This window comes from Phoenix dactylifera, chromosome 2, assembly GCF_051530095.1.
Source record: "Phoenix dactylifera cultivar Ajwa chromosome 2, Ajwa_hap1_PhDact_Kaust_v1.1, whole genome shotgun sequence".
Taxonomy (NCBI): domain Eukaryota; kingdom Viridiplantae; phylum Streptophyta; class Magnoliopsida; order Arecales; family Arecaceae; genus Phoenix; species Phoenix dactylifera.
Genome location: NC_143191.1, coordinates 13,553,402 through 13,563,859, shown reverse-complemented (window position 1 = coordinate 13,563,859; position 10,458 = coordinate 13,553,402). Strand labels below are relative to the sequence as shown.

The following is a 10,458-nucleotide window of genomic DNA, read 5'->3' as shown; positions in this document are numbered from 1 at the left end:
TGACCCCATCATATTAAGAAATCTTACTTCTAACCTCTACGCTCTTAAAATAATTAATATATTGATATTGCCTTTCAGTAATCTCAAGATACCTTAGCTGCATCCACAACGGTCGTATCTTTTGCAAAAAAAAAAAATCATTTTTCCTCGTACGAATAAATCTACCCTTGGATCACTCAACGGCTGTTTGGAGATTTATGCAAGCAAATAAATAAAGATGTTTTGTGATTTGTATGGGTTCGATCCAAAGGTTGGTATCGTGAAGAAAGATCAACCATTTTTTTCGCATGAAATACCAGCTATTTGTCACGTTTTGAAGTCTTCTTTTTATTTTTTTTTGGTACAAACGCTTTGAAGGTTTTTTAAATACTCAGCATTGATCTCAGCCGGCGGCCAGCGTCTATCATCCGACCTCAAAATATTTTCAGCCGTCCATCCTCATTCTCTGTTCCCTTCTCTTTCCCTTTCCTCGGCGGCAACTAGGAAGCCGGACGATGGTCTCCGCCCCCGCCACCAAACTCCCCACCCCTTCCATCTCCGTGGAGCCAGAAGCTCTCCCCTCTCCCTCTCAAAACCGTATAAACCCTAGCTCCACCTCCGATCCCAATCCCAATTCCCCCTTCCCCGCCTTCGCCCTCGTCGGCGCCGCCGAGGACGCGGCGCTCCTTCCGGCGGAGCTCCTCTCACGGGAGGAGGTCCTCCGCCGCCGCTCCCTCCGTGTCAAGCGGCTCGAGAGTTGCTACCGCGACCAGTACTGGGCCCTGGCCGAGGAGCTCAGGGCCAAGCACCGGGAGTACTACTGGACCTTTGGGGTGAGCCCCCTCGAAGAAGGAAGCCGAGCGGGGCTCGAGGAGGATTCCTCGACGGCGGCGGTTGAAGGGAGCAGGGACAATGGGGTGGTGGGGACGGAATTCGGGAGTCGGTGCGGGTTCGCGGGGTGCCAGTCGAAGGCGATGCCGCTCTCCAGATATTGCCATCCCCACATACTCTCCGATAACAGGCAGACGCTTTACAAAGCTTGCACTTTTGTCGTCAAGAGGTTCGAATTGCCCAGTTTTCTCCTCTTCAGGTGTTTTCTGTTCGATTTAGTTGGGAAAGTTGGTAACTTTTCATATATTACTGTTATTTTTGATTTATTTTTGTTTCCCACTATAATAAAACAAACATTTGCGTTGTTTGAGATGTCATAAAATGCCATGATTGGAGGTTGAATGCATCATCCTAGATTCAGTGATTGTTAGGAGTGAAGTTGGTTCGGATTCAGAACAGGACAGTAATGCCAATATTTCTCTGAATTATGAAATAAAATATTTGATTCGTCATAAGTAGCAAGTAGCAACTCGCAAATACTTGGTCCATGATTAGGGTGACCGGTCGGTCTCATATTTTGCTGTTCTTTGCAGCCAAAGGTGATGCATTGATGAACTGTTGTGCTAGCGATCGCTTCTTCCTGCTTTTGCAACATAAACCCTTGTTGATTGGATCTAACTTAAATATGACCTTGGTATATGTTTTCTTTTTCATTTTTAATTATGGTGGGTGTGCATGTGATTGCTTTATCTGACAGAGTATTGCTAATTATATTCTGGAACTGCTTTATCTGTTATTAATTGTATGGATTCATATGAATTTTAACAGTGTACCAACTGGGTCCATTGTTTGCGGGAAACCAGTTCTGAAAGCTGCAGTTCCCTTTCTGTGCTCCATGCACTTTCAGGGGGCTCAGGAGAATGTCTCACAAGCTTTAAAGAAGGCAGGCCTTAACTTATTCTTTTCAGGCAGGTCTACTCCGAAATTTCATGTTACAATTGCAGAATGTATCCACCAAATTCAATCCAAAAGAAGAGAAGCATCACACCAGCGTTAACAACATTGCAGTGATGGATGTGAATGTTGGTTGAGCCGCTTATGTTTCAAATATGGTTGTGGTTTTGCAATGTGTCCAAGAGTTTTGACTCTTGGGTGGCAACTTGTCAGACCAAGCTGAATGACATCCGAATGGAGCATGGGCTCCGTCATGCGGGGACAAAAATTGCCATTATATGAGGTACACCAATACTAGGTTAATGTTTTCTACTTTTCTTTCTTGTTTTTCTTTTTCCTCTGCAACTTGCCACTGTTTTCCCAGATGCCTCTTGACTCGGTAAATGGTTACTCTTTCTAGTTCATCTTCCATATTGTTTCTGTCCATGTTTTTAAGTGTGTTTGGATTTTTGATCACTTTGTGCCAATGATTTTGCCAAAGTTGTCAATTTGTTGCTGCTTCTGGAGGTACCATTCATATCTCATTATCTCTTGTAAAAAATCCTGGCAATAACTGTTTAATTGGAGACTTCTCTGATATCCTGTATGTGCAGTAATGCAAAGTAAATCTAACATGGATTTCTCTACATCCAAGAAACTGTGCATCACCTTCTGAGGGATTTAAGTAAAACTGTATTTGCTGTTCTTTACTGTTCGAATGGACTTTGCATTTATTTAATAAAATTGCAGCAAAGGAATAGGAATCTTATTCTTTCAGTATTGTCAGCACCATTTTGCTAGAGACCTTATAATTTTGGGTTTAATACAAGGATATCGGCTGGTACTCCAATGAACAAAATTAAAACTCTAGATTCGTGGATTTATTTTTGACTGTTTAGTGATAAGAACTGATGAGCATGTGACATATTTTTTCATTCTTTTGTACTTGTAAAAAACTCCTTTAGCCTGTCAAAGTTCTTTTTCCCAGCGGACTTTCTTTTTCTATGAAGTCTACTGTTCTCTCGTCCTGATTTTTCTAAGATTTCTTTCTTGTAGGTTGCAGAAAAATTGGATAGGAGAACTTGGCTGGTCCATCACATGGTGAAACATAAGCTACAGGACTGCAATTGTCCAATGTAGACAGTGAAGCTTTTCTAACACTATATTCTGCTTTTTGTGTCAAGTTTCTTTGAGAGATAGAAGGAAGATATATGTCAAAGGCTGGAATTGATTGTCTTTTTCTTGAGAAACACAGAGCTCAATTGAAAGTTGTATCCTTGTGGCACTGGCATTGAATATTGGCTCACCTAGAAAAGAAAATGATTCTATGTTGTAGCGATTTCTATGAGCCAAATTTGAAGGCTCCCTGTAAAGAAGGCTTTGAAAATTTTGCAGCCAAAATGCATACTGCACACAAACAGATTACATAGTAAAGTGCCAATTATCTTTATCTTCTCAGTTGTTTCTATTTTTATGAAGTGACCAATAGCCATCTCCTTTTTCTTTCAAGCTTCCTGAAGTCTAATTGGCTCATCAGAAGTATATGACAATCACCAACATAAGCAGTTCTGTTTCTGGGAAGCTGAATCTAGATTTGGTGGTTTACTTCTGGATGAAAATGAGAAGCTAATACTGAAACCCTTACTTACGTTTAACAATATTCTAGGGTTGGGTGTTACCTGCAGTTTAACAAATTCTGTCCATCCTCTGTTCAAGCCTTCAAGTGTGAGGATCAGCCATGCCCCAAATACAAATGAGGGGGGATTTTGCAGAGAACACAGGTGTCCATCAAGTTAATTTGCAGTGTCTCAACCATTCTTCTGTGTGATTTTCCAAAGGTGATTGTGGAGAGTTCCAAAGTTCTGGTCATGCATGCGTGTGACAGGGAAGGGTTGAGTAGGTGCGATCGGGCACCGTTTGTAGGATGGGTTCCATGGCGGACCACGGATTCATGGGCATCATAGGTTGATCCATCTGCTGGTCTGGATGGGTTTAATTACCAAACTTATAAAGAGAGAGAGAGATTGATTTGGGTACATTTTAACAGACCTTTATTCAAATTCAGTCAGCTCTAATTAGGTCTAAATCGGACAACGAACATCTCATATCGATAATCTGAGTTATTTGATATGATCTACTTAAAATTTCTTACGGACAAAAAATCATATGATTTGAAGAATTTTAGATTATACACCTAAATAGTCAAAAAATTAGATAGTTTATATAATACAAAAAAATTTTAATAGCTTGATGTATAAATTAAAAATCTTCAAGATATTTATTCTTTGGATGTATAAATAATTAGAAGTAGTAGATCATATTCAACCACTCGGATAATCGATGTAGAATCCTCACCATCCAATCTTAGATTTAATTGAATCTAAATGAAGATTTACTCAGTATGGTCAAATCTCTCTCTCTCTCTCTCTCTCTCTCTCTCTCTGTGTGTGTATAATTATATTCTTAAAGGATTTTAACTCTCAGCAAAAAAAAAAGGGATTTTAACACTGTTTTGGTCTTGCAGGTCGAAGAGCGGTGAAATGCAGTCACGCTATCACAATTAGCAATAATGAACATACAAATCAGGAAGCTTTGATAGAGCCTAGAACCTCAAAATTATTTTCCATTTTCCTGCCTGCCTTGATAGGTATGATTAACGAGTAAATAAAGATCCCTCAGGCTATCAAATTCTAGCTTCTATCTAGACAAAGACCCACAAACTAAGAAACATATGACATTTTAATTCTTCTCTTGAAAAAAATTATGAACTGTGGTCTCTACTAGCTGATCTCTTCTTATGCGCGTAGGAATGTTCACCACGACGTCTATGATGCTTGTAAGAGGAGTCATCCTTGTCATAGGAATGTTCCTGGTGAAATCTACGGTGCTTGTGAGAGGAATCATCTCTGTCAGGTGAACTTCTCTGCTGCTTGCGGGAAGGTTCTTCCCTATCTTTGGATCTTCGCTGCACATATGGGGAGTCTTCCTTGTCCGCATGGCTGCTTCTCCGTCTGGGGGGTGATGGAACCTATAATCACAAAGAAACCGCGAGGTTGGTTACCATGTAACAGTCTACATTCTTAAAAGTAACAAGGAATCATTATGTATCTCATCGAGAAAAAGGGGACAATAAATGTGCCCACTAACCATGTATGTTATAGAAATGAAATAGAAACAACTTCCACAGAAGGAACTGTGTTCAAAATATGGCCACAAGTGAAAGCAACACTGCTCACAGGCAGTCAGTTAACACCGAGGCAATGCTGTTGCTACAGCACAATGATACTCAATTTTTGAAGACACATTGATAATCCTGACATCAAGTTAGTTCAGGCATTTGAGCCCTAAAAATACTGGTTAAAAGAGTTACTATAACAAGAACATCCATGCAATGATATCATCGAGCCCCAAAGGTGTCTGTTTTTCCATGACAAGGTAACTACTTCATGGATGCAAATTAAACAGGAAAATAGAAACTTATACCTCAAAGCGTGACATATATCGTCCTTCAGGTGGTGGTGGAATACCAAGCCTCTTCAGATCATCATAGGGAATAGGACGCCTGCTTGCACAAAAATCAAGGATGTAAGCTGGTTGGCTTTTTATACATACTGCAACAGAAAAACTAATATGAAGTCACACAACAACAGGGCTTGACGTGAAGAGTTAATTCCATACAAAGGAGCTCGGAATGGCCTCTCTCGACCTCCAAAGCGAAGCTGACCAGATTCCTTCCTACCTCCAAGGCCCCCTCCTGTTGAACAGTGTCTCAAGGTTTTGGTAAGTGCCGAAATATTTCAAGCAATGCTTGAGTGTTTTAACATACCTAATCTCCGCGGGATCCATCCAGGCATCAATTGCTGCCTGTAATAGTCTACAATCACTTCACTGTTATCAATAATAGAATGGTGTGCATCCTACATGCATGAGGAGAATAATTAGAGGGTATGTTCAAGCAGCTAATAAATTTAGCAGCTGAAAAAACAATAGAAGTTGCAGTCATGACATGAGTTAATGTTCATAAAAAACATGTAAATCATACATGTCATCTTCCAGGACAAAATGCATATCACGTTTTCCAATAATAGCTAAATCAGCGGCTCCAGCAAGGAGTTTTTGTTATAAATCTTCATTTGATATCAAGTGGTCAGCTACCTTTCCTTTGAAAAGACATGCTCTAGAACCTGGCATCATAATCTTGTTATTCAATTTCAAATATTTCTTGTTGCATGACAACTATACTTTTGGTGCAGGCTCTAGTACCAGATCACCTGTCACTTGGGTCTACAGTCGCTGCAGGAGGATGGTCCAGCCAGTTTCGTTGTGGTTAGAGTGATTTTATTTTATTTTGATAGCCTTTGGGCTTATTTAGGCATTTTGTTATTTGATAGCCTTTGGGCTTATTTAGGTATTTTGATAGTCACTTTTTTATTCCCAAATTATATTTTTTAAACACCGATCTAAATTGTCATACAGTCTGTGATTTTTATTTTTTTTATTTCAATAGGGCTCTCCCTTCCAAAGCGATGATCGCTTTGGGTGCATCATGTAAGAAATAAAGAAAAACTGGGATTGGTAAGCTACTGTCACACTTTTTTTTGGTCTCTTTATCACTTTATACCTTGAACAGAATTCTGCTGCAGAAAGCAGACACCAACACTTTGAGAAAAAATAGAGTTAACATTCTGCTCCACATCTTATAGCACTCAATCTATGGATCTAAGCCTTTCACATCACCAGGTGTGCTTATGGCACAATCATATTCTGCAACAAAAGAACTTCCATTGTTATGTGATTGAACTTAAGTTAGGCAGTGAGGGCCTGTTTAGACCACGGATGGCATGGCAAAGATGACAGACATGCTGAGGAAAGATCGGTGAGATTGCTTATAGACCACAAGAGGATCATCATGAATAAAGTCATTTTTCATACCGATGTAATGGACACCTATAGACTTGAACCAAAGGCAGAAATGATTCATGAATAAGTGTTCCTATAAAAAATGATTCAGTGAGTGGATATGACTAAATCTTCATTATGACAGTTTGCAGCAATACCTTGATTCATAAATTCTTTCTGAAGGGTGAATAGGGATCAGAGAAGGATTTCTCTAAATTACTACAGGCAATCAGTTTAGTCATTTAACTCATAACATTCTAGTAAAGTAGTAGGATTTATTGCAGACCTTAGTTGCCTATACTTCAGTAAACCAACTTTTATTCCTTAAAGAAGGTAGCTTATGATCTTACGAGGGACCCAGTCAGTGTTCTATCTAAAAGATTAGTTGTTTCATAATGTGTCAAGATTTCATTGTCATGCTTTGTTGTGCTTGCAAATTGTCAAGTTATCAAAGACTGATGTCAGTTAGACATATGTTCCTTTCCAAAAACCTCATGTAACTGATGAGGCATCCTAACTTGCATGCTGTATACCAGTTCTAACTGGTAGAACTTTCAGTTTGCTTCCACTCTTGGGTGGGCTTCTTATCTCCCATGAATGTTGATACCATAAATTTCTTCATATCTGGTTATTCACTAAATATTTTAATTTCAAAGGAGAGACTCTGATTTTTAAGTTGGCAAAAATTTTATGACTGATTCAGATCACAAGCCGAACACTATCATTAGTAGAAAAACCTATAGCTTCCTTGTAATAAATACTTAAATTCTTACAAGAAAAAATATGTGAAATCAACTATATGCCCTGCAACTACAGGGGTGTGTGCTTGCACTCAAGGAGTTTAGTGACTTATTTGCATGACAAAGAAAGCACTCTCATCCCAACATTCACTGAGCTCCTAGATTTGACAACTGCAGCCTTCAAGGAGTGCAGAAAAGGTTTTGCAGAAGTAAACTTCAATTTATAAGATAATATGATTCCTGATGGAAGCAGAAACTAGAACTGTCTCCAGGTTGTGCATATGATACAATTATTAACTTTTTGTCTTACTGTTACAAAGCCACTGATTAACTCTATTAACACGTGATTTATATGAAGGAAGGATGAGTACATTAAATCATCCAGCACACAGAAATACTAGTAGACTCTCAGAAACACTGCATGATTAGTTCATTGATTCCCTAAATGTGCCAAATCTTTCTTTCGTGCTTTTAATTGAACAACTTCATTCATGCTAAGCTTTAACAAAAGAAAACTGATGAACGTATCAAAATGAACTTGATGTGTTACCACCTATTCGGACAACAGAACATTTAGATGAACACCAATTCCTTGCCCAGAATTATGCGTGCAGATTTGAAAATGAAGAGGATTAATAAACAATAGTAATGTGAACCAAAAAACATAAATGTTTTGTTAAAGAATGCATTATATTTACACTTCATCCACCAGATATCATAATTATGAAATAATCATAGATACAGATACAAGGGTTGTGAGTTTTAGCAGGCAATGAGCATGTTGGAAACAAAAGCTCAAGGAACAAGGCATGAATGTTGGACCTCATATGCACGGCGCATCTCTCTTTCGGTTTCATATTCAACAAAAGCATAACCACGTGAGGCGCCAGTAACTGCAACTAGCAAAGCAACACAATCAGATAAACAAAAAGAGGCATACTCCGCAAACGAATTTAACCAGATAAATGCATGTTTTGGTGAACAGAGGCATATAAAGCAGGCACGTGTTCATTAATGGAAAAATGTTGGAACAGAAATATGAGGTATCCAGGTGATAATGTCTTGGTGAGATGATTTCTGAGTGGCAGTTCTGTTTCACAGGCTTTTCTTTTCTAATAGCGTTTTCCAAATTTCTCGATAAAGGTTTCCAAAAGTAGAAGCAATGCCCTTTGTTTGGCATGGATTGCAATGAGCCTTTATCAGCAGAGTTTATCAGAGGCACTAACATCAGCAATTTGAGAAACCAGATCAACTTGCCTCAACATGAAATCGCTGTCAGGCCTTCGTCGTGCTCAGTGAGGCTTCCTATCATCTCTTGGCATAACTGATGTGTCAGTAGAAACCTGATATTTAAGTGTAGTGGCTGCTAAGTGATTAAGGACCTCATTTCCTTTGGGCCTTGTAGGCAAACATGCTTGGACTCAAGTTTCTATCTTCCTTCCTCACCTTTTTCTTTTTGTTACAAAAAAAAAAGTTTTCCCTAATCTAAATTTGCTTCGAGAGAGAGTAAAGAGAGAGCTATGTGTTCTCTTTAATATCGGATATGAAAGACAACGAAAAGAGTCCTTCATTTCGGATATTAAAGATACTCTAGCTATCCATACTTCCTCAGAGGATTTTTTGAAGGACCTATTGGAAAGAATAGAAGAGCTCCAAAAGGAGTTCCACCAAAGTTCAGCAATCTTTCTTTACGTAGTTCATCAGAAATCTTGCATAAATCCACCCAATTAGAAATACTACGGCATCTCATCATAACAAACATCACAGTGAAATCTCCAGCAACTTCTGTATCTAATCCCCTCATTGCAGAAGACGACCATTCTATTTTTCCCCTAACCCGAAAAAAAAAAAATCAAAAGCAAGAGATTACCAATATCTCTCACTAACCGCAGGTTCTTCACCCTCCCATATTTGCTCATAACCTACAATGTTTAGAAGAAGAAGAAGAACCAATCAACTTACGAACAAAGACAGACCCAAATCAAAACAAAGACGAGTAAAAATCCGATTTTTAACAACGCTCAGGGGTCGGCATCCCACCTTTCGAAGAATTTCTTCATCGGTCTGGCGGGAGAGGTGGCCGACGAATACAGTGCAGTAAGGATCGCCGATAACCTTGGGATCGCCAAACGGATCATCTAAAAAACACCCGATTTCTCGATGACATTAGAGCACGGCGGAGAAAGAGGGGAAGTAGAGAAGCGAGAAGAGATGGACTTGGAGTTACGTACAGAGGCCGGCGTTGGAACAGAGGAGGGCGCCGTAGACGGCTCTGTCGTGGGGGAGGATGTCGGTGCCGTCGATGCTCCCGGATTGGATCGGGTGGTAGGTGTCCGCGTAAAACACGGCGTTGACGTTGCTCGCGCTCATCCTTTCCTTCGGCTTACTCTTTATCGATCAAGATATCATTTTTCTAGGGTTAAAACGTTCTGGAAATCGAATCGAAGAGGGGAAGGTGGTGATAGAAGAGGCGAAAGCAATGCACCGACGGCATGTCTTTAAGCAGGTCTACACCGACAATTAAGGGTTTGTCATGGTGGTCGATGGTAATTATTCCATTATAATTAGGTTTGTTAAAGGAAAGGACCAAGTTTTACTTTAAAAAAAATAAATGGAGAAGTGATGCTATGGGCTGACCGTGCCACAAAACGAGCTCGTGGATTGATGCAACTCACAAAACCAGTGCGGTATACAATGCTCAATACAGGTAATGGGCAATGTTAAAACCATGTTGCTCCTCCTTCCACTTGATATTAGTGGCTCGTGGCCCTTCGTTGCTGCTTGAATGTGGGTTATTTTTGCCATGCAAGCCTTCTTAAGCATCAATATTTTTATAAAATGTGTAGGCTCGGTTTGGAATTTCTTTACAATCACATCCTAACTTATAATGGCATCTGAGTAGAGCTAATTATAGACCAAACCTCGAGCCTAAACTCTATTCATTTTTAATTAGATTTTGGGTTAGGTGTATGTAAAATTTGACATTTTTTCTGCCAAGCTCGGTCCATGATCAGTTCTACATCTTAGGAACATGCACACATTTAGCCGCACAACAAAGCTAGAGTATGCTATTGAC

General features: G+C 39.6%; 2 protein-coding genes across 6 annotated transcripts; one reads left to right on the top strand and one right to left on the bottom strand.

Annotated features, from left to right (window-relative positions):
* The first annotated feature begins 322 nt into the window (after nucleotides 1-322).
* On the top strand, nucleotides 323-4,520 carry LOC103716235 (uncharacterized). Of its 4 annotated transcripts, none has more exons than XM_088715410.2 (3): nucleotides 323-1,039; nucleotides 1,404-1,504; nucleotides 1,639-1,777. In XM_088715410.2, exons 1-2 carry the CDS (start codon nucleotides 495-497, stop codon nucleotides 1,411-1,413), a joined length of 555 nt encoding a protein of 184 aa, XP_088571536.1. In that variant the 5' UTR covers nucleotides 323-494; the 3' UTR covers nucleotides 1,414-1,504; nucleotides 1,639-1,777. The 4 variants fall into 4 exon arrangements, with proteins under 4 accessions (XP_088571536.1, XP_088571535.1, XP_088571534.1 ...); XM_088715409.2 differs by lacking the exons at nucleotides 1,404-1,504; nucleotides 1,639-1,777 and adding exons at nucleotides 1,783-2,047; nucleotides 2,800-4,520 and having other exon boundaries at nucleotides 325-1,039; XM_088715407.2 differs by lacking the exon at nucleotides 1,404-1,504 and adding an exon at nucleotides 2,800-4,520 and having other exon boundaries at nucleotides 334-1,039; nucleotides 1,639-2,047.
* On the bottom strand, nucleotides 4,335-9,949 carry LOC103716234 (RNA-binding (RRM/RBD/RNP motifs) family protein). 2 transcript variants are annotated; one of them, XM_026808163.4, is made up of 8 exons: nucleotides 9,614-9,949; nucleotides 9,423-9,520; nucleotides 9,253-9,304; nucleotides 8,205-8,281; nucleotides 5,570-5,660; nucleotides 5,422-5,497; nucleotides 5,227-5,305; nucleotides 4,335-4,771 (listed from the first exon to the last, which is right to left on the bottom strand). In XM_026808163.4, exons 1-8 carry the CDS (start codon nucleotides 9,750-9,752, stop codon nucleotides 4,505-4,507), a joined length of 879 nt encoding a protein of 292 aa, XP_026663964.4. In that variant the 5' UTR covers nucleotides 9,753-9,949; the 3' UTR covers nucleotides 4,335-4,504. The 2 variants fall into 2 exon arrangements, with proteins under 2 accessions (XP_026663964.4, XP_008802379.4); XM_008804157.5 differs by having other exon boundaries at nucleotides 8,205-8,275.
* Nucleotides 9,950-10,458: the final 509 nt, after the last annotated feature.

Bases quoted from the DNA above. Each gene is read 5' to 3' on its own strand.
- LOC103716235 (XM_088715407.2), top strand. From the start codon at position 495: ATGGTCTCCGCCCCCGCCACCAAACTCCCCACCCCTTCCATCTCCGTG. The intron at 1,040-1,638 runs GTTCGAATTGCC...GAATTTTAACAG, and splicing joins TGCACTTTTGTCGTCAAGAG to TGTACCAACTGGGTCCATTG.
- LOC103716234 (XM_026808163.4), bottom strand. From the start codon at position 9,752: ATGAGCGCGAGCAACGTCAACGCCGTGTTTTACGCGGACACCTACCAC. The intron at 5,306-5,421 runs GTATGGAATTAA...TTGTGCAAGCAG, and splicing joins AGGCCATTCCGAGCTCCTTT to GCGTCCTATTCCCTATGATG. The intron at 4,772-5,226 runs GTATAAGTTTCT...TTGTGATTATAG, and splicing joins GATATATGTCACGCTTTGAG to GTTCCATCACCCCCCAGACG.